The sequence below is a fragment of the Euphorbia lathyris genome, chromosome 2, assembly GCF_963576675.1.
Source record: "Euphorbia lathyris chromosome 2, ddEupLath1.1, whole genome shotgun sequence".
Lineage (NCBI taxonomy): Eukaryota > Viridiplantae > Streptophyta > Magnoliopsida > Malpighiales > Euphorbiaceae > Euphorbia > Euphorbia lathyris.
Genome location: NC_088911.1, coordinates 118,493,984 through 118,517,426, shown reverse-complemented (window position 1 = coordinate 118,517,426; position 23,443 = coordinate 118,493,984). Strand labels below are relative to the sequence as shown.

The following is a 23,443-nucleotide window of genomic DNA, read 5'->3' as shown; positions in this document are numbered from 1 at the left end:
CAATTGCGAGAAAGGTGATGGGAATTGGGGAAGAAAGGTTGATGAAAAGAGGAAGAAACCACACCGTGAAATAGATAATTGAGTATAAAAAGCAAAAAAGAATTGTTCAGTTTTTTAAGAGTTTGATAACTCAGCGTGTTGGTCAGCACGGGCGATTGATTAGTCAGACAGTTTTAGTTCTATGCTGACTAAGACTGCTTGACTTGAGAGTTGGGAATTGACACTTGAAAGGTCAGCTTCCAACTTAGCACTCAGATTTACTCAGTTTCAGTTTTAACAATTTATAAGCTGAGTAAATACAACAAGAAACACATGCACACACATATATATATATATATATATATATATATATATATATATATATATATTGAGAGAAAGAGTTTAGAAGTTACTCAGCACGACTTATCCTGGTTCGGCCTCTCTGCCTACGTCCAGTCCCTAGTTCCTCCTGGGATTTTCAATCCAATACTGAGCTCTTTCAAGGTAGAGCACAAACCCTTTACAAGGCAGTGAGTATCCAAGAGTACGTCCTCTATTTGTCTACTCAGCTCCTATTAAGTACTACAACCCAGCACTTAGATTTTTCTACCACTGAATACTTACAACCAAGTACTCAGCTCAACACTCTCAATATTCCTATTGATCACACACTTGTTCTTTTTCAACTAAAGAACACCTTAGATGATTACAAAACAATCAATCTAGCATTTACACAGAGAATAGAAAAGTTGGTGTAAGATCTTTTTGTATTTGAGTGCTTTCAAGATTTTCCCTCTTGTATTTTTCTTTTGATACTTCGGCAAATGATCCAAGAACTATCATTGTCCTTTTATAGATGAATTTATGAAGATTGGATCATTTGAGATGATTTAGCCGTTAAGTCCAAAATGGCTCTTTTAGCAGACAGCTTCTGGTCAGCTTCAGACTGTTCCGCCATTCCCTTCCTCTATTTTCTTCAGGCGTCAGGTTTTGTCTTCTTGCATCAGACTTGTCTTTTTGTGCCAGTTGTCTTTTACCAATAATCCATAGACCCATGATTCTTGGAATTAGTCTTCTATGTGTTTTCGAGGCTTCAATTATTGGTGCAGAAGATTGGCAGACTTTGTCCTTTAGTGAACGGATCCTTCATGCTGTCCTGACTGTCACTCAGCTTCATTCGTTATCTTCGAATGTTCAACTTCCATGCTGAGTTCCTTCTTAGTCAGCTCCGTTCTGGCAACTTTGAAGAAGACTTCTGAGACTGAGTTCTACTCCACTCAACTTCTATTTCTTTTATGGTGAGTTCCGTTCCACTCAGCTTTGCTTATGCTGACCTTTGTCCTGTCTATCTTTATATATATATTTTTGCACTCAATATTGAACAAACACATTAGTATAATTAAATCAAAGCATTTAAATTTAATTGCCTCTTAATCATGGATGATTTTGTCAAATCAAAATCTTGTGGAAAGGTGTTTCAACAAACTCCCCCATTTTGATGTTGGCAAAATACATAATTATGGAACTCAGTTATAAGTTACCCCATGATTGATTTATTTTTGAAGTTACTCCCCCGTGAGGGTTGCACATACTGTCTTAACTTAATTCTGAACCTTCCAAGATTTAATTGAATTATCCTTAAGACATCTGTGTATACTGACTTAGTTTAATATTAGATTCTTCAAGATCTGAGCTAATTGGATTTAAGTCAGCTTTCAAAAATATTAGAAGTATGTTGTGACTCAGTTTATTACCTAAGTATTTTAGTGTTAATGTATACTGAGTATGTTTTACTTCTTAATTTGTTTGTTCAATTTTTTCGACCAAGTTGAGGAAATAGTACTTGACATAAATTAAGAAACAAAAAAACATGAGCATAAGAGGAAGGATTCTATGCTAAGTTCTAAACATTGACTAGACTATATCTAGTTCTTCTTCTTCTGAGCTTGGTGGTCAGCTTGAGCTATTCCTTTACCTTTGTCTTTACTTCCTGAGGCATCACCTGCAAGCTGAGTTCCTTCTTGGCTTGTCTCCCCCATTTTTCCATCATCGGGTTTATAAAGGAAGGTATCGTTGCGAGCATGGGTGGAGAGGTGAGTTGAGTAACGCTGGAGCCTTTTAGTACTTTCTCGCAAGCCATCAATTATAGGAACACTGTCATCTTGGACATGGCGAGGAACCCGAAGAGAGCTGCTAATCATGATGAGCAGGCATTCATGAGATTTGCTAAGCCAGGTGAGCGAGCTGGTGAGCTGACCAAAAGATTGGTGGTACATCTTGAGCAAGGCAGAGTCATAAAACATGCGTTGGGCATTGTTGATGCGCATTGCCTTCATAATGGCTTGGGAAAAGCTCAAGAGTTGACTGTTGGAAACTGGATCATCCATTTGTGCTTTGTTGATGTTGAGTAAACTTACTGCTTCACTCAGTTGGTCAATTGTGCACTGGGAGGAGGAGGATACTAAGTCACGCGTACTGGTCAGCTCAGCATTAAGCTTGGTAAAGCATTCTTGAAGTTCAACAGAGGTGGCAAACTCAGCATTGCCAGGTGCGCTTGATTTGGTCAGTTCTGCAGTTAACTTAGCAAAATATCCTTGAAGTTCAGCGGAAGTGGCATACCCTGGATTAACTTCTGATGGTTGTTGGATTTTGCCTTCAAGCGAGTTCAGATGGTTCACCATTGTGAGAACCAATTCAGTCAACTTTGTTATTTGGTCTTGCCTTGGTTGCTGAGTTTGAATGGTGGTCATAACACTTACTAGATCCTTGAGTCCTCTTAGTTCATTGAGAAGCTGAGTGATTCCAGGCAGTTGAGAGGACTCAGTATGAGAAGATCTAGCAGCATCAGCTTGAGGAGGGTTCAATTCTTGAAACAAGGACTGAGCAGAGGCAATGATACGTCGGCCTGACTCAGTGGCATTCAAGTAGGTGAATTGAGCCGCATTTGTCTCAGAGGCTGGAATTGAGCTTGAAGGAGGAGGAGTTGGCTGTTTGCCAGATTGATTACCCTGATTGGTGACTGGACTTTGATGCAGATTATCTTCAGGAGCTGAGTTGGCAACATGCTGAGTTGGAGGTGGAGTTTGATTAATCATGTTGATCTGCTCATCCTGAGTGGGTGAAGTTGAAGCAGGATTTGTATCATCTTGGCTTGTTCCTCAATATGAGTAACAGAGGCTTGGTTTTGCACAAGATCCGTTGGAGGAGACTCAAGCTCAGCATCATGAGAGAAATATTTGAACTGAATTTTGGACATTTCAGCATCAATATCTTAAGGAGGAGAGTCTGCAAGGAGATCAATAACTTGAGTTTTATGGGCTTTCTTCTTAAACCGCTTGAACTTTGTTTCTTTAGCAGGAGATGGGTCATCATCAATGTTCTCCTCATCAGTATCAACTGTCTCTTCTACCATAGTCGGATGCTCATGTTGCTCACCATGATCCTCAACAGCAACATTTTCTTCTTCCTCAACTCTTTACTCAACATCATCCTGAGGTTGCTCAACATCAGCATGTTCTTCCTGCTCAGTATGGACGTTTTCCTCAACATGAATTTCTTTCTCAGCTTCCCTTTCTTTTTCAACATTTGCTTTCTCAGCTCTTTGCTCAGTTTCTTTCTCAGCTTCCTTTTCTAGGTCAGTTCCATGACCTTTGGAGGATACAACCCAATCTAGGGGATCAGCTTCAACTGTCTTTAAGGTACTAACCTTCTTCCTTTTCATCAAAGGGGATTCCGGAGTTCCCTCTTCTTCATCCTCAGGCTCTTCTGGCCTCTTTCTCTTCTCTACCGACTCATCTTTCTCCTTAGCCTTGTCAGCTTTAACTTTTTCTTAAGACACTAGTCTCACTTTCTTTGGGATAGCATGGATGTCTTTGGAGCATGTTTCAATGGCCTTTCTCTTCTTCGTTTTCTTTTCCTTAGGTGACTCAGCAGGAGCCTCTACTTCTTTCTCAGACTCATTTTCAGGCTCAATTTCTAGCTCAGCTTCATCATTTTCCTCAGCATCTACAACTTCTTCATATCCTTTCAACGGTTGATTGTACAACAGTCCAACCAGCAGAGCTGCTGTGATCTCACTTCCCAAAGTGTCAGTTTCATTTATGGTCTCAAACTGCTTATCCTCAATGATCTTAGTGATCAGAGAACCCAGCCTGAGCTTCTTTCCACTGCGTTGAAGAGCCCCAACCAGAAAGACGGGCATGTTAAGTGGAGTGTAGGTCAACATGTGCCATATGAAGCACTGTTCAAAATTGGAGGCAGATGAGGCTGAGTTGAGTTTGGGGAAGATGAAGTTTGTCAGCATGTAGTGAGCCATCTTCTGTTCTTGCCCCATACAGGTGCTAGGTATTTCACCTTTATGATCTTTGGGTTTGCAGAACCCCTTGATCTTGTCAAGCTTCTCCTTTGGTACCTTCTCTTTTGTTGTCCTAAATTCTATTCCTTCGTCTGGTAAATCGAGCAAAGTAGCTAGATAGGCAGGGGTTATGGTGATTTTCTGACCTTTGACTGTAGTCTCCAAATAGTCAGCATCTTCTTCATCAACAAACATGTTGGAATAGAACTCTCTAACCAGTCTAGGGTATGTTTTTCCGGCGAGTGAGAAGAGACCGGTCCATTTGTTCTTCTCGATCCAGTCGCAGAATGGCTTCTCAGAAGTGACGAATCCTAGAGAAAACCATCTGCACTTCAGAACCTCCAAGTTGTTGACCTTTTTATGGACCTTGATCATATTCCTTTCTATTTGCTTTGAAGAACCAGCGGGGTCAGCTTGAGTGGGTTTGCCAGAGGTTTGGCCAGGCTGAGTGGTGACGTTAGGGATTTCATTTTTGTTGGAAGCCATTGTTGCAGATGAATGTTTTGAGGTTTAGGGAGAGAGAAGGATTCGATTACAGAAGATCGTAAGCGTAAAGAGTAATGAGTGGGGATTCTTCCACTACTTATAGAGTTTTGAGTCATTAATGAACTAGCTGTTTTCATCTTGGGACTTTAATCGACAAAGATTCTGCCATTTATGACAGGTTCGGTGCATGGGTATTCATTATTACTTGCATTTTTCTAGGTATGATTTGTTACATGTGTCATTGTTTATTGGTGCAAGTGGGCATTTACTCAGTTTGCCAGAATATGAGTCGTTTATGATACTGAGTATTTAATTGAAGAATGTGTAAATGACATTGTTCAGAAAGAAGAAAAAATAGAACCTATAATGAGTGAGGAACTAGAATATAAGGACCCAGAACCTTTGATTCGAGAAGATGGACCAGTTCCGCCTTCGATTATAATTCCACCTAAATTAGAACTTAAGGAATTACCAGGTCATTTGAGGTACGCTTTCTTAGGCGAAGGCGATTCTCTACCTATAATTATCTCTAACAAGTTGACACAAGTTAAGAAGAGAAATTGAAAGAAGTTGTTAGAAATAGGATAGGAAGTATGGGTTGGCAAATTTCAGACTTAAAAGGTATTAATCCAAGTATTGTAATGCATAGAATTCACTTAGAAGAAGATAAGCCACCTAAAGCGGATAGGCAAAGACGCCTAAATCCGAACATGAAAGAAGTAGTAAAAAATGAGATTACTAAACTTCTGGACAATGGAATCATCTACCCTATCTTGGATAGTGAATGGGTTAGTCCAATCCATTGTGTACCTAAAAAGGGAGGTATAACAGTTGTAAGGAATGAAGAAGGTGAATTAATACCTACGCGAACCACCACTGGTTGGAGGGTTTGTATAGATTATAGAAATTTAAATAAAGCAACTAGGAAAGATCATTTTCCTCTTCCTTTCATTGATCAAATGATCGAAAGGATAGCTGGTCATGCTTTCTACTGTTTTCTTGATGGTTACTCCGGATTCTTTCAAATATACATTTACCCGGATGACCAAGATAAAACAACTTTCACATGTCCTTACGGAACATTTGCATATAGAAGAATGCCTTTTGGTCTATGTAACGCACCTGCAACATTTCAACATTGTATGACTGCGATTTTTAATGATTTCATTGAAGATATCATGGAAGTTTTTATGGACGATTTTTCAGTTTATGGAGATTCTTTTGATTCATGCCTAGAAAACTTGGATAAAGTTCTGTCTAGGTGTGAAGAAACAAATTTGGTATTAAACTGGGAAAAATGTCATTTCATGGTTGACGAAGGAATTGTTTTAGGTCACAAAATCTCTGAAAAAGGATTAGAAGTAGATAGAGCAAAAACCTCAGTAATAGAGAAATTACCCCCTCCAACTACTGTAAAGGGAGTAAGATCATTCTTAGGACATGCTGGTTTTTACAGAAGATTTATTAAGAATTTTTCTGTAATTTCCAAACCACTTACTAATTTACTCATGAAAGGTTCAACCTTTGATTTTAATGAAGAATGCGTTAAAGCTTTCGAAACATTGAAAACTGCTTTAGTCAGTGCACCTATTATTGCTAAACCCGATTGGGATTTACCCTTTGAAATCATGTGTGATGCAAGTGATTTAGCTGTCGGATGTGTTTTAGGTCAAAGGAAGGATAAGAAACTTCATGTCATTTATTATGCAAGTCACACACTGTCTGGTGCACAATTAAACTACACCACAACAGAAAAAGAAATGTTAGCCGTAGTTTTTGCATGTGACAAGTTTAGGTCATACTTGTTAGGTTCGAAAGTTATTATTTATACTGATCATGCAGCATTAAGATATTTATTTGCTAAAAAGGATGAAAAACCACGTCTAATTAGATGGGTTTTATTGTTGCAAGAATTTGATATAGAAATTAAAGACAAAAAGGGAGTAGAAAACCTTATCGCCGATCATCTATCGAGACTTGAAGATGAAAACGGTCCTATAGGTGAAACTATCGGTATACGAGATGATTTCCCTGATGAACATCTTTATCAAATGAAAAGTTTTATATCACCTTGGTATGAAGATATTGCTAATTACCTCGCAGCCAATATTGTTCTGGAAGGATTAAATTCCCACCAAAGGAAGAAATTTTTCTTCGATATTAAACAATACTTTTGGGAAGATCCCTTTTTGTTCAAGACTTGTGGTGACGGGATAATTAGGAGATGCGTTGGTGAAAATGAATTTGAATCCATAATGTCAGAATGTCATTCTAGCTTTTATAGAGGACATAATGGAGTTAACAAGACAGCAGCTAGAATATTTGAAAGTGGTTTCTTTTGGCCTACGATGTTTAAAGATGTCCGTTCATTTATTACTCGTTGTGATAAGTGCCAAAGAACAGGAAATCTAGGAAGGAAAGATGAGATGCCCCTCACAACCGTATTAGAAGTTGAAGTCTTCGATATGTGGGGAATAGGTTTCATGGGACCTTTTCCCCCTTCCAATGGTAAAACTTACATATTAGTTGCCGTTGATTATGTTTCAAAGTGGGTTGAAGCAATTGCAACCCCGACGAGTGATTCTAAGGTTGTCGTTAATTTTCTTGACGATATATTTTGTAGATTTGGTTGCCCAAGAGTTATCGTTAGTGATGGTGGTGCTCATTTTATAAACAAGAGTTTTGAAACGCTTATGAAAAAATATGGAGTACGCCACCGCGTATCAACGCCGTACCATCCTCAGTCAAATGGTCAGGCAGAGATATCAAACAGAGAACTCAAATGGATTCTCGAGAAAACGGTCTCATCTTCTAGAAAAGATTGGTCTTCTAAACTTAATAATGCGTTATGGGCATACCGTACTGCGTTTAAAACACCAATAGGAATGACTCCGTACCATTTAGTGTATGGTAAGGCATGTCATTTGCCAGTCGAATTAGAACATAAAGCCTATTGGGCTATTAGAGAACTTAACTTTGACTTACATCAAGCAGGTAAGAAACGTTTGCTTAATTTAAATGAGTTAGATGAGTTGCGTCATCTATCTTACGAAAATGCAAAGATTTATAAAGAAAAAGTGAAAAAATGGCACGATGCCAAAATTAGAGTTAAACACTTCCATGTTGGGGATAAAGTGCTGTTATTTAATTCACGACTTCGTTTATTTCCAGGAAAACTTAAGTCCAGATGGTTAGGACCATATTTAGTCGTCAAAACATTCGATTATGGTTCTTTGGAACTAGAAGGTCCTAACGGAGTTCGATTCAAAGTTAATGGTAATCGATGTAAAATCTATTACGAAAATATTTCACAAATTGAAATTCCGTTCATAACGAGATTATCTGACATATAAATTACTCAGTTTTTCTTGCACAGTTTATTTTGTTTTTCTTATGTTTTTGTTTATTTATTTTTTTTATTATTTTTTTATTTCAAAATGCCATTTTTATGATTAGATTACTTTATGTTATGATTTAGTAACGTAAATATTTTTATTTCATGATTTTAGACTTAATTTTTAGGAAATTAGGATGATTTTGTAGTTTAAGGCAATTCTCTACCGAGAATATTCTGTTTCAGAATTGTCTATGTTGATTCGGATTTCTCTGGTCATATCGAGAATATTTAAATGCTCTATCGTGAATCAGGAGGTGGCTTTGATGCCTGATTTCCGCAAGGAAATCAGCGGGTCGCGACCGCGGCTTTGCCATTCGCGGTCGCGACACGCGTATTTCCTGCACTATCAGGCCTGAAACACTCTCACCCTTTCGACGAACCTCTTGGCAATTGAAACATTAAGTTTCTTCATTCCAGAAAGGTTTAAATTATACCTTTTCATAATTAAAACAATACCTCTTTTCATCCTAAACTCTTATAAATTAACCCTAAAGGTTTCAGGTTCTGTTCCAATTCTTTTCATCTTTGTCAGAACTCTGATTTTTCTTCACAAATACCGTTCTTTGCTAAAGTTACACTAACTTTGCACCATTCCTACCAAATACAAATCACCTAGGCACAATGTTGCCTCAATCAACAAACGCCTAGACTTATCCAAGCGATACGGGGCGCCTTTTCCTATCTTCAACCACGATGAAGGTAGGCGTTATTGGAATCACCGTTACAAATTCTTCACCGGAATGTTGTATATGGATGAATTCCTTAACAACCAACTTGGAATTTCTGATGACATGAGCCGCTATATGGAGCGCTTAGGGTGGACAAAATTCGCCCAAATGTGATTTCCAATAATAGGCGACTGGATACTCGAATTCTTCTGTACCGTGCGTTTTACTAATAAACGACGAGTACGTCTCAGTTTTCATCGAGAAGGTGAAATCTTCACTTTCGGCTATCCCGAGTTGCATGCTTGGTTTGGTTTTCCCTCGAGGGATACAATCAAACGTCATCCTAGACGAGATATGACATCCTCAGACATTTGGAGAATGCTTACAGGATTCTGGCGATTCAATTCAAAACTCGCCTATAATCACTCTTTTCGCTCCAACTCCATGCTGTATTTACATAAATTTCTGTGTCACAGTTTATTCGGGCGCACATTCAGTAGTGTGGTCCGTGACACAGATTTGTATGTTCTTGGAGATATATTCCAGGGCAATGCAGTGGATTCTTCTAAAATTCTGATGGAAGGTCTTGTCGCCGCTTCTCGATCCAAAGATAAGAAGATTGGGTTCGGCAATATAATCTGTGGAATAATTCTCGGTTCAAAGGGTACTATTGATGTTCCCTGGAGTGAAGATGAATTCTTCCCGACAATTGACTATGAATTTCTCGAGCGCGAAGGACTTGTGAAATGTGTCTTTCGAGCAGGGCCTCAATTTTTGTCTGCACCGGAACGTGAAACTTTCGTGCAGTTTCAAATTGATCGTATTAAGGCCAGAAATATCCCGTTAGATAGGGATGAATATGTAGAATAGTTTCTGTTTTTTTTTATATATTTTGTTTTGTTTTGATTATTGGTTTGTTTTCATTATTTTGTACATATGTTTACATAATAAAAATCTTATTTAGTTTAATTCTTAATTTTTATCCATTTGATCCATTATCTATACTTAGCATATTTCATATGGGTACTTTCTACTTTTTCTTACTTAAATTAAGATTAAAAAGATTCACTTGAACTAAATATGTGTTTTTTTTCCACACATTTATCCACGTTTAATTTTATTTTGTAACTCAATTTATTTTCAATAAATTAAGTTATCTTTTTATCATTTTAATTCATGTGTTAAATATGTATTAACATGCACTTATTATGCATTTAATATGGTTCTCTTAACTTATATACATAAATGAACATTTAAGTTTCATTAATTACTCATAAATCAATTTATTATACTTTAATTCAATTTATTAAGGTAAAACCTTTGGTTTTCCTTGCAATTAATGTCATTTATTTAACGTTTTTAGTACAGGAACAATTAATATTAAGTTCAGGAACCATTTCAATAAAAACAATGCACAAACCAAGTCAAAAGGAACCAAATTTGGCTATTTCAACCAATTCTCTACCGAGAATTAAGAAATTCTCGGTATGAGCAGCAGGTTTGGACCGATTTCAGGGCAAAAATTGCCTGAAAATCGCGTGCTGCGGTCGCGGCTATGCCATTCGCGGTCGCGACACGCGTCCAGATTGCCCTATTAAATCCGATTTTGCCAATACTTTTGCCTATTCCTATTCCTATTCTACCTATTCACTTACCTAATCACCCTATATAACCCTACCCCTTACACAACACCTCACATCACCTCTATTTTTACCCAATCCCTTACTCTAAACTCTTCCCCAAAAATCTACTTTTTATCTTCCCAATTTATTCACTCCAATTTCTATCCAATTTCCTATTTTCAATCACTTCCATTTCACAACCCCAAACTCATCTTCAAGCTTAGGTCTTTCTCTTTCACTTCTTTTTCTTCTTCTTCTTTTTCTCCTACCATAAGCCCCTAAACACCATCACCATGGTTAGGACAAAGCGTGTTGGTAACAAGCCCGCTGTTACGGAAGCTAATCGCCTCCGGATTCAATGCGGAGCTTATTTTGACATCTATTCGGAGGAAGAAGCCTCTCGTTTCAAACATTTTTCACAAGCCGACCGCCAATTTGTGGATATGCACTTCTTAGACTTCCATTCGGTAAGAGTATTAAATTTCTCTACTCGAATTGATGCCTTTATTGAAGCTTTGGGTTGGCAAGAGTTCGTTAATATGCGTTTCCCGCGTATTAATGAGTATGTTGTGGAATTTTTGGTCACTTTATCCATGAACAAGAAGAAAACTTCAATTTCTTATAGGAATAATGGTATACCTTATACCATTGATTATGAAGCAATGGGAAACATGTTTGGATTCCCTACTTCTGATTTTTACGATAAGCCTAAGGATTTTGATAATGATGCTGTTTGGCAAACTGTCTCGGATCAAGATTATTTTAATTCCAAAAACACTTCAAGCAAGTTGATTAAGGACAGTTGTGTGTTCTTCTTTCACAAATTTTTGAGTTTCTCCTTGTTTGGTCGTGTTGAGAGTTCAAAGGTCCAAGTTCGGGATTTGTATGTTTTGGATAGTTTGCTTAAAGGTTTGAGGATTGATAGTATTGGAATCATGTTTGACAATTTGTTCCGTGCTTCGAGGGCTAGTACAATTCAAATCCCTCTTTGTAATTTTATCACCGGTCTTGTGTTGGGAGCACGGGGTGAATTGGACGACTATGACATGTCTACCTACCGTGGGTATGTTCCGCTTTTGGACATTTCGGCTCTTGAGCGAGCTCATTTATTGCTTCCCCAAGGACCTCCCGTCTTTATTTCCTATGCTACCCGTATTGCCCATCTTCGTGGCACTATGGGTGGTGGCGCTTCAAGTTCTCAATTTGTAGGTACCGAAGGCGGCGGAGATGCAGAAGGAGAGGAGGATGCACCACCGGCTCAAGCACAACCCCAAGCACCTCAAGCGGAGGATGATCCGGTAGATTTGAGGAGGATTTTGGACCAAATCAATTCCAGCAATCGCTCAATGAATCTACGCATTGATGATTTGGTTGAAAACAATATGGTGATGAATGACAACCTCAACCTTTTGAGGCGTGAACATCGATCGACTCGACATCGGATGCTTTCCTTTTTCCGACGCCGCAATGTGGAGACGTCACCTACACCTCCCGATTCACCACCTCATGCTTAGGTTGTTTTTCCTTTCATTTTATTTTTATCTTGTTATATGTTTGATACATTTTCCTTTTATTATGTTTGGTACAATTTTTTTTTATGTTGAATGTTTCATTTGCTTAATTTACATCTTTGTTTCGTATGCCTTATTTCGTATTCTATATTTTCTCCATTATTTTTGCACCAATGAGGACATGGTCCAATTTAAGTGTGGGAGGAGACATACATATATCAATTTCTACATAAATACGAAATACGAATAAATTCAACAAAGATATTATTTTGCAAAACAAAATAATAAATGCAACGAATGATATTCATGCAAATGCAACACATATATATATTGCAAAACATTTTTCACAATAACTTAACATTTTCATATATTTTTAAAAAATTAATCATAATTTTTTATGATTATTTTTAGGTTATCATTATCGTTAGAAATAATATTTCTATACGGGTAATATTTTTCAAATTTTTTCACAAATCTCCGATACGATTTTAAGTAAAATTGTCTCGAGTGAATGTATTTAAGTAAAAATAAATTCTTTATTCAATCTCTATTTTTATATCATGCAATTCATGATTCAATAAATATTATTTTAAATTTTCAATTAGGTTTATAAGCATTAAATTGAACTAACAATTTTAGCTCGGTTTGATTTCGTCTTACATTAAAACTAATTGAAGTTTTTAAGGAAACTTTAGCCATAATACATGTTGAATTTTAAATCAATATAGGATGAATGTGCTATTTTTCTTTTTCCCAACTTACAATTTTATAATTCATGTTAATTAATCAATTAGTTGAATTCTTAACTTTTGGCCACGATTGAGACCAACCTTATCACAATCGAGGTATGAAAGGGAAGAATATTTAAGTACCGTTTACTTTTGGCCACGGTTGCGATCACCCTTATCACAATCGAGGTATGGAAGGAACGTTTAAATAAAAAATAAGCGTGTATAAGTTTAAAGTAACGATTGCGTCCACCCATGGCATGGTCGGTACCTCTTAAGCAAACACAAAGCAATAAAATACGTATAAGGTTACGGTTGAAACCACCCTTATTTCGGGCGTAACCAAGCAAATAAATTAAAATCAAGTACTTATTCGTTTTAATATATCTTATATATTAGTTTAGGTTTGGGAAAGGAAATTTTGTTCTTTTAAATACCTTGAGATGAAAGACTCAATAACATGCGTGCTTATATCGTCCCGAATGCTTCAATTCAAAATTGGAAATACAAGACGAATGATATATCGTATTTATACTAGGTTGGTTTGATATTTTGCGTATAAATTTGCCATGCGAAGTTAGTCTTTTCGGCTTAACTAATTTAAAAGGTAATACAAAGATATATGTTTTATTTTCATAAAGAGATTAGTTAAAGAATAAATTCAGTGAAATTTTGCTCGGGACTAGCAAAAGATTAAGTGTGGAGATTTGTTAAGCCCAAAATATACCTAAAATATCATTAATAATTACATCAATATTGCTACGAATTTATGCTATTTATACCTATTTAGAATGCTTTTACTCTCGAATATGTTTCTTTCATGCAAGGTACATAAATATTTGGTAAAATCCAAATAGGAGTAAATAGAGCTCAAAAATAGAAGAAAAGCCCTACAAAAGGAGTCGAAGACGATGAAAATTAATAACGCCAAGTCGAGGACACGAACGAGAGCTGAAAAACGAAAAAAGCTTCGTGCCGCGACCGCGGCTTCCCCTTTTCACGGTCGCGACACGCGTCGCCAGTCACTTTTCCCCTTCGTCCGAAGTACAATTGATGCTCCCCCATTCTCGGTAGTGAATTTGATAAATCTCGGTATGAGTAGGAGATTTAGAAGCCTAGTTACACACTTTCGTTTTCGACGGAACGCGATCGTTCGGGTGGATAAGAACGTCCCTTCACAAGGTATACGTCCCTTCACAAGGTATACGACTCTCCACAACGAATACGTCTTTTCGCAACGGACACGACACTTCGATCAAGACTCTTCAACATCTATAAATAAAGAGTTGATGGAGAGTTGATGAGAGAATAATAACATATAATGTTATATGTGTAGAAGAAAGAGATTAGTGTAGAATTTATGCAGAAATTCTGAATCAAGTGATTCAGAAGTTAGATTTACATTCTGTAAAAAGCAATATGATGTACACATATTGTTTACAAATTAATAACAAATTCAGTAGCGTTTAGACATTGTTCCAGTTTAGTTTTCATTTTGGTAGTAGACCGACCCAGTCTCTATTACGAAGATTCAACGAGAAGATTGAGTAGAGGATTCGCCCCTGAGCCTGACAAACTCGAACGAAACCCAAGGAAAGGATTGACAACCCGTTCACTTGCACGCCGTCGAAGAATTCAATGCTCCATGTTCTCTGTAAACTTGTATCAATTTATATTTCATCTAATAAAGTCCGTTCTATTTGATAGATTTTTATGCAGCACTTTGGTAAATGAGCCGAAGTGGATTGATGCTGGTGTTTTCATTAAAACGTATTTAATTCAAATCTTTACAAGGAAACTTTGTTGAACACTTAGGCAAATTATTATCTCGAAAGAGTTTTAATTTGATTAAGGGCAACTATCCCGAAAGGGTTTTGTCGCGTTTAAAGCCAATTAATTAGAGGTTCCGTCATTTATTTCATCTTTATAATTCGTACAAAGTTTAAAGTTGTTTCTTTGCTTAATGCAAACAAATATACCTGTTTACTTTTCTAAAGTACTAAAACGTTCCTGTTTTGCAAATTCAATCTTAAATCAGATATTTTCTAACATCTTCATATTCTAATCTAATTCTTATTCAAGCAATTTCAAAACCAAAACCGATTAAACGATTTTTCCATATCATAAACCTAAAAGTAAATTCAACCGATTATAAATAAGTTTTGTTTAAAAAAGCGTTCCATGTGGGATCGATATCTTTTATTACTACAAGCGTATACCGTGCACTTGCGAAAATCGCTCAACAATGTCCTCTTGGAATTTTTATCTCCTTGGGTAATGTTGAGTTGTTTGGAACAGGTGTTTCTACAATCTCTGTAGGGACAGATTGGTCAGCAAAGGTAATTTCAGTTTCAATTTTACCTTTGGTCAGCTCTTGTGCTAATGGCTCAGCACCTCCAGTTAGGTCAGTATGAGCTGAGTTCGGCTCATCCTCCATCGGTTGAGTTGTCTTACCTGCAGGGTCAGTTTCATCGAAATCTACATGGACTGACTCGTCTACAACTTGAGTTCTTTTATTATAAATTTTGTATGCTTTGCTGTTTGTTGAGTACCCTAAAAAGATTACTTCGTCAGCTTTGGCATCAAACTTTGCCAAATTATCTTTAGTGTTGAGTATAAAACATTTACACCCAAAGGCACGAAAGTATCCAATATTGGGCTTTCGTCCTTTCCAAAGTTCATAAGGAGTTTTCTTTAATATAGGTCTTACCAAGGCCCTATTCAATATGTAACATGTTGTATTGACAGCTTCTCCCCAAAAATACTTTGGAAGCCTATTTTCACTCAACATTGTCCTGGAAATTTCTACTATTGTCCTATTTTTCCTTTCAACAACTCCATTCTATTGAGGAGTTCTAGGGGCAGAGAAATTGTGGTCAATACCATTAGTTTCACAGAATTCATCAAACATTTGGTTTTTGAATTCTCCACCATTATCACTTCTAATGTGAGCTACTCTTAGGTCTTTGTCATTTTCAAGCTTTTTGATTAATGTAGTAAACATCTCAAATGTTTCATCCTTGCTACTCAGCAAGATGATCCAAGTATACCTAGAGAAATCATCTACAATAACTAAGGAAAATCTCTTACCTCCCATGCTGAGTGGCTGGATAGGTCCGAAAAGATCCAAATGTAGTAATTCCAATGGTCTTTTGGTTGAGACAACATTTTTGCTATGAAATAACTTTTTGATTTGTTTACCTTGCTGACAAGCATTACATAGTTGATATTTTTCATACTTTAATTTGGGTAATCCCTCAACTAATTGCTTTCTAGCTAGTTTGGCAAGCAGGTCCATGCTGACATGCCCAAGTCTCCTATGCCATAGCCAGGAGTTGTCCTCTTTAGACACCAAGCATATACTTTTTGAAAATTGTTTTTCCAAACTCAACATGTAAACATTTTCTACACGAGGGGCTGTTAAAATCAAATCATTTGTTTTTCCCTCGAGTATTTGACACTTAGTATCATCAAATATAAACTTTCTTCCACTCTTGCAAAGATGAGCTATGCTTAGAAGATTATATTTGAGACCTTTAACTAAGGAGACTGACTCAATTTTAGGGTTACCTCCGATAGTTCCTGAGCCAACTATCTTGCCCTTCTTGTTGTCTCCAAAGCTTACACTACCTCCTCGTTTAAGCTCTAGTGTGATGAACTGAGTTTCATCACCTGTCATGTGTCTTGAGCATGCGTTGTCTATATACCAAAGTTTTGATTTCTCCACACATGTCAAGCTGACCTGCATTTTAAACTATTCGTTTTTAGGTACCCAATTCTTTTTGGGTCCTTTCTTGTTAGTGTAAACAGGTGCAAAGTCATATTTTAACTTGTGATGACATACTTTTGTAGTATGGCCACTTTTACCACAAAAGCCACACATAGTTACCCTTTGAGGGTGATGTTGAGTGTGGTCAACATTGTTGTGCTGAGCATGCCAGCATACCTTGGTAGTATGACATTTCTTACCACAGAAGTCACATTGGACAGTCTGTTTGTTATGCCAGCACACAGCTTTTGTGTGTCCTTTCTTCCCACAACAGCTACATTAAGTAAACTGTTTATGCTGACCAGTACCTGAGTACTCAGCATGGGGTTTATTCTTAGTTGAACCTTTTATTTGGTTCTGTAAAGTTGTGACATCCTTTCTAAGTTTCTTTGACTCAGTTTGAACCTCTGTGACAAACTTATGTAAGATTTGCATGTTCGTATGTAAATCTGAGTTGTCCTGGAGGAGATATCGGAGGTCACTCAGCTTGACCTCCTCAATCTCATCGCAGCGCCTGCTGAGTGCCTTAATCTTTTTGTTACACTTCTTAGTTAGTGTATATAAGTCACTCAGGGCATTTACCATTTCGTTTCTAAGCAAAAGTAAGGATGTTACCTCATTGTTGTTTTCCTCATGCTCAGAATCTCCAGAGAGGTCAGCTTGCTCAGATTGAGATTGGTCAGCTCCATCATCTGCCATGAAGCATATGTTGGCTGTTTCATTTTGCTCAGCTTCAGATGATGTCGACTCATCACTGTCACTCCACGTGGCCACCATTGCCTTTTTGCTTCCATTCTTATCTTTCTTCAGATTAGGACAGCTTGACTTAATATGCCCAGTTTGATGGCACTCATAACATGTGACGGGCTTGGAGCTGTCCTTTTTGTATCTGGTGTCACTGGACTCAGCTTTATATCTGTCTCCTCTCTTGTATGGCCGCTTACTATTTCTTTCATTTCTTCTAAACAGCTTTTTCATTTTTCTAGTAAACATGGCCATTTCCTCATCATCAGTTGACTCAGCTTCTGTGGAGTCAGCTTTCATCACTAATGATTTCTGTTTCTTGTCCTCAGATTTTTCTTTAGCTTCAAAGTTTTTCATGGAGATTTCATGGGTCAGCAAGGAGCCGATCAGCTCATCATATTTGTATGTGGTCAGGTCCTGAGCTTCCTCTACAGCTGTCTTCTTGGCTTGCCAGCTTTTGGGAAGACTTCGTAAGATCTTCTTCACTTGTTCTTCTTCAGTGAAATTCTTACCGAGTCTTTTAAGCTCATTTATTATGTTGGTGAACCTGGCATTCATTGCTGAGATGTCCTCATTGTCAGTCATCTCGAACAGCTCATACAATCGCATGTGTTGGTTCACTTTGGATTCCTTGACCTTGCTGGTGCCTTCATAAGTTACCTCCAGCTTTTTCCAGATCTCCTGTGCTGACTCACAACCTGAAATCTTATTGTATTCTGCAGCATCTAGAGCACAGTGAAGCATATTGATAGCCGAAGCATTATTTTGTAATTTTCTGAGGTCATCCTCTGTCCACTCAGTTTCACTCTTGATAACTTTCTCATTATCAACAGTTTTATAAGGTATATGTGGACCTTGAACTATTGCAAGCCATGCACTCATGTTTGTGGCTTGAATAAAGTTCTTCATCCTATTCTTCCAGAATGTATAATTAGATCCAAAGAATAGGGGAGGTCTAGTGATTGATAATCCATCAGGGAGTATCTGTGTTGTTTGGTTTCCTGGGAGGAAATGAGTGCTGTTCTCACCCATTTTTTAGGATCAGCTCAAGATTGTTAGATCTTTGAGTAGTGAGCTTAGGCTCTGATACCACTTGTTGGTCCCTAGTAATTAGTTCCAAGGGGGGGTTAGGAACTAATGTAACTTTTTCGCTTTTAATTATGCTGACTTAATGTTATTTTAAGAGTTTGATAACTCAGCGTGTTGGTCAGCACGGGCGATTGATTAGTCATACAGTTTTAGTTCTATGCTGACTAAGACTGCTTGACTTGAGAGTTGGGAATTGACACTTGAAAGGTCAGCTTCCAACTTAGCACTCAGATTTACTCAGTTTCAGTTTTAACAATTTATAAGCTGAGTAAATACAACAAGCAACACATGCACATATATATATATATATATATATATATATATATATATATATATATATATATATATATATATATATATATTGAGAGAAAGAGTTTAGAAGTTACTCAGCACGACTTATCCTGGTTCGGCCTCTCAGCCTACGTCCAGTCCCCAGTTCCTCCTGGGATTTTCAATCCAATACTGAGCTCTTTCAAGGTAGAGCACAAACCCTTTACAAGGCAGTGAGTATGCAAGAGTACGTTCTCTATTCGTCTACTCAGCTCCTATTAAGTACTACAACCCAGCACATAGATTTTTCTACCATTGAATACTTACAACCAAGTACTCAGCTCAACACTCTCAATATTCCTATTGATCACACACTTGTTCTTTTTCAACTAAAGAACACCTTAGATGATTACAAAACAATCAATCTAGCATTTACACAGAGAATAGAAAAGTTGGTGTAAGATCTTTTTGTATTTGAGTGCTTTCAAGATTTTCTCTCTTGTATTTTTCTTTTGATACTTCGGCAAATGATCCAAGAACTATTATTGTCCTTTTATAGATGAATTTCTAAAGATTAGATCATTTGAGATGATTTAGCCGTTAAGTCCAAAACGGCTCTTTTAGCAGACAGCTTCTGGTCAGCTTCAGACTGTTCCGACATTCCCTTCCTCTGTTTTCTTCAGGTGTCAGGTTTTGTCTTCTTGCATCAGACTTGTCTTTTTGTGCCAGTTGTCTTTTACCAATAATCCATAGACCCATGATTCTTGGAATTAGTCTTCTGTGTGTTTTCGAGGCTTCAATTATTGGTGCAGAAGATTGGCAGACTTTGTCCTTTAGTGAACGGATCCTTCATGTTGTCCTGACTGTCACTCAGCTTCATTCGTTATCTTCGAATGTTCAACTTCCATGCTGAGTTCCTTCTTAGTCAGCTCCGTTCTGGCAACTTTGAAGAAGACTTCTGAGACTGAGTTCTACTCCACTCAGCTTCTATTTCTTTTATACTGAGTTCCGTTCCACTCAGCTTTGCTTATGCTGACCTTTGTCATGTCAAATCAAAATCTTGTAGAAAGGTGTTTCAACAAACCTATCTCACGCACTACCCGAACTTACAACCTTTTTTTTTAGTTAACAGTTTAGGTAAGGGTAGGTCTACCCACTCCTAAGGTCAGGGCAAACCACAGACCTCGATGAGGGTTTACAGTGGAATTTACAGATTACAACCTTTTATTTATGTAAAAATCAAATATTTAATTTAAAATTTTATGTTAAAATTTAAATTTAAATTCAGTAATTGCTTAATATTTATCAAATAATTGCTTATAATATTTATCAAACAATTATGTACTTTAATGCACAGATTTCCCGTGTTTAATACCAAAATACAAATTTACCCCTCAATTGAATTTTCATTTAATTAAATCTTTGTATTTTTCTAAAGGCTTAAAGCACTATTTGGCTCCTGATCTATCCAAAATTTTATCATTTGACCCCTGACCTATTATTTGGTCACATTTTGCCCCTGATCTATCCCAAATTGGTGAACTTTCACCCAATTTGGATTCAAACTTAACCGAATCAATAAGTAACGATGTTTTGACACTTTAACTTAATAGATTTTAGATTAGGATTTTTTTTAATCTAATTAATTATTTCCACAAAATGTGGAAAAAAAACTTTAAGGAATATCACGTTTTAAATTTAAGTGTCAAAATATCATTACTTATCAATGAGATAACGATTCCATTGAATACTCATACAAATTGGGTGAAATTTCACCAAATGTGATAGGTAAATGACCAAATGTAACCAAATAATAGATCAGGGGCCAAATAACGGCCAAGTTTGGAAATTAGCTGTTAGTTGTTAGCTGTTAGCTGATTACATTAGCTGATTTGACTAGCTGTTTGTGTAGACCTGTTTGGTAAAAATTAGCTCATTGATAATAGCGGTTTGTGCAAAAAGACGAATAAGGGCATTTCTTTTTTTAATACATAAAAATATACATAAAATAATTAGGGTTAAAGAAATCCATTAATTTTAATATTTCAAAACGCTAATTGAAAAAGCTCCTAAAAGGAGTTTTTTCTAAATTAGCGTTTTCATCCCAAAACTCTCTCCCAAACCTCTCTCCACCAAACACTCCAATCAGCGGTTTCAGTGGTCAAATCGCTAAAATTGGTCAAAACCGCTCTTTTTATCCCAAAACGCTTTTTACCAAACAGGGCCAACATAATTTTGAATAAGTCATGAGCCAAATAATGCTTTAAGCCTTTTTCTAAAGGAGAAAATAGGTCTAATGCTCTTCCAGCCCCCTTAACTTGTTCTAATTGGTCATTTTACCCCTCCAACTCATCGAATGTCCTATTTACCCCCTTAACTCAATAGAAATGGTATTTCTCACCCCCTTAACTTGTCCAAATTAGTCATTTTACCACTCCTCTACTCATCGAATGTCCTATTTACCACCTTAACTCCATAAACGTAGTATTTCTCACCCCTTATGATCATATTTACCCCCTTAATTCCATAAAAGTGGTATTTCTTATCCTTTTATAGTGCAAAATTAATAGCACTTATTCAAATGAATTTGAAAATATATATTTTTAATATCAACTTTTTATTTTGTTTTAATTTGATAATTATATCGATCCTTCATGTGTTTATTATAATAATATTGTATTATAATAATTAGATAATCAAAATTTAACTAGCAAAAAAAAAGTTAAAAAGAGAAAAAATAAAAAAATAAAAATAAAAGATACAAATAACAAGAACTTTTTTTTTTGATAAAAAAACAAGAACATTAATATAAAAAAGTTAAAGACATTATATGTAGGGAAAAAGTATTAAAATAGACCTATGATTTTGGAGAAGTATCAATTTAGGTTCCACGTACAAAATAGCACCAATATAGGTTTAACGTTTAAAAAATGTATCAATTCGGGCCTCGATGACGGATTGTAAAGGGTGAGAAATAATACTTTTATGGAGTTAAGAGGTAAATAGGACATTCTATGAGTTGAAGAGGGGGTGAGAAATACCACTTTTATGAAGTTAATGGGGGCTAAATAGGATATTTTATGAGTTGGAAGGATAAATAGACAAGTTGAAGGTGAAATACCACTTTTATAGAATTAAAGAGATAAATAGAACATTCAATGAGTTGGAGGGGTAAAATGACCAATTTAAAAAAGTTAAGAAAGCTGGAGAAATATTAAACCGAAAAAAAAAAAACCTAAAACCAATGGTTCAACTAGATGATGGCACAAATGTTCCTCCAACATCCAAGATAACAATAAAATTCATTTAAATTAATAAATAAAACATTTATTTAATTTAAATGTATTTGATAATAATATTTTACTAACCATTTAAATTATTTAATTAAATTATATATAACTTATATTTTATTAAAATTTAAATTAAAAATTATCAACTAATATTTTAATATTAGTTTAGCACTTATTTTTTATATTTATTAAAAAAAATTATCATTTAATAATTTCAAAACTTTTAGTAATCATTTTTTTTTATTATTATTTTTTTTCAGGTCTATCAAACTGGTATCTAATTTTATAACCTTCTTATCTTTTCTGGAATTCATTCTCAAAGCCATGATTCACGCCAAAATTGATAACCCAGGTAACATCTTCACAGATTCCCTTCCTCCGTCATTTCTGGATTTCATTTCTTACTGAGCTCATAGTAAGACCGTAAATATTTGAGTGGAGATCAATTTTCAACATTACACCGTCGTTTCCTGAACTTTGGAAGCAAAATTTCTTCAATTCACATAAAATCTGGAATAGTTTTTACAATTCAACTGACGATTACATGTGATTTGATACAGTCTTAAAGATTTAAATTGGAGATAACATGGAACCACAGGACTTGCCTATCCTATTTACAGAAGTTAAATCAGATAAAAGCACCACCCTTGACATACTCGGTAAATGCAAGAGCAACAAGACCCAACATGGCTAATCTTCCATTCCAAAGCTCAGCATCAGAAGTCATAATCCCATCCGATTTAGATTCGACACTAACTCCTTTGAACAATGGTATCAAAGATGCGAGTGAAAGCAACACACTTGATCCTATAAACCATGTGACTCCACCATCAGATACCTGACTGAATAAATCGTGGCCGCTAGATAATTCGACAGCCAAGGCAGCTACAAAGCCTATCATAGCCAATCTGCCGTTAATCCTCTCAGGAGCTGGGCCACTAAACGCCAATATGTCTGAGAACTTTGTGCTCATCTGTACATCATCAAACTTAACTACTTAGTGCCTAATATGATAACTTAAATCAAAACAAAATATATGCTTTAAAATGCTTTTTTGTGCTTTTTTTGGTGTAATACCTTAGCTTTGGGCTTTGGTGCAGGAGTAGGACTAGGACTAGGAGTAGATTTCAAAGTGGGAGGTGTAGAAACAGATTCTAATGGCTTCTGCTTCTCTACTTGGTCTCCCTGCATATCAAAATACCAAATTTAATTAAAATCTCAAATAAGTAATAATTAGATTATGAAATTGAAATATGAGAAAGCTCAAATGTTACCTCAGCCATGCATCTAACAGAAATGTTGGAAAATCTAACAATTCTGGGTCTGCAAGGGGCTGCACGGAATTGACTAACAGTGCCTCTGTTAGATACTGTACGCATAACTGGGCTGCTGAGAATAGCTGATGTAGCTCCGGCCATTGTGTATAACCTTCTGAATTTAATGAAATTCGACCTCTAACTGAAAAATGCTGAAGAAATTAAGGATGTAAAACGAACTTAGAGCTTATCACTTTGAAATTTGAGATACTGATACTGA

General features: G+C 36.3%; 1 protein-coding gene across 1 annotated transcript; it reads right to left on the bottom strand.

The window, feature by feature from the left end:
• Positions 1–22,373: 22,373 nt before the first annotated feature.
• Positions 22,374–23,443, bottom strand: LOC136219675 (early light-induced protein 1, chloroplastic-like). The gene is made up of 3 exons (XM_066007164.1): positions 23,182–23,443; positions 22,985–23,092; positions 22,374–22,880 (listed from the first exon to the last, which is right to left on the bottom strand). The coding sequence occupies exons 1-3, from the start codon at positions 23,323–23,325 to the stop codon at positions 22,536–22,538; spliced, it is 597 nt and encodes a 198-aa protein (XP_065863236.1). The 5' UTR covers positions 23,326–23,443; the 3' UTR covers positions 22,374–22,535.

What these genes read in the sequence shown, in the direction of transcription:
- LOC136219675 (XM_066007164.1), bottom strand. Translation starts at nt 23,325, where the DNA reads ATGGCCGGAGCTACATCAGCTATTCTCAGCAGCCCAGTTATGCGTACA. An exon ending in CTGTTAGATGCATGGCTGAG is followed by an intron (nt 23,093 to 23,181) that starts GTAACATTTGAG and finishes TTTGATATGCAG; the next exon opens with GGAGACCAAGTAGAGAAGCA. An exon ending in CACCAAAGCCCAAAGCTAAG is followed by an intron (nt 22,881 to 22,984) that starts GTATTACACCAA and finishes GATGATGTACAG; the next exon opens with ATGAGCACAAAGTTCTCAGA.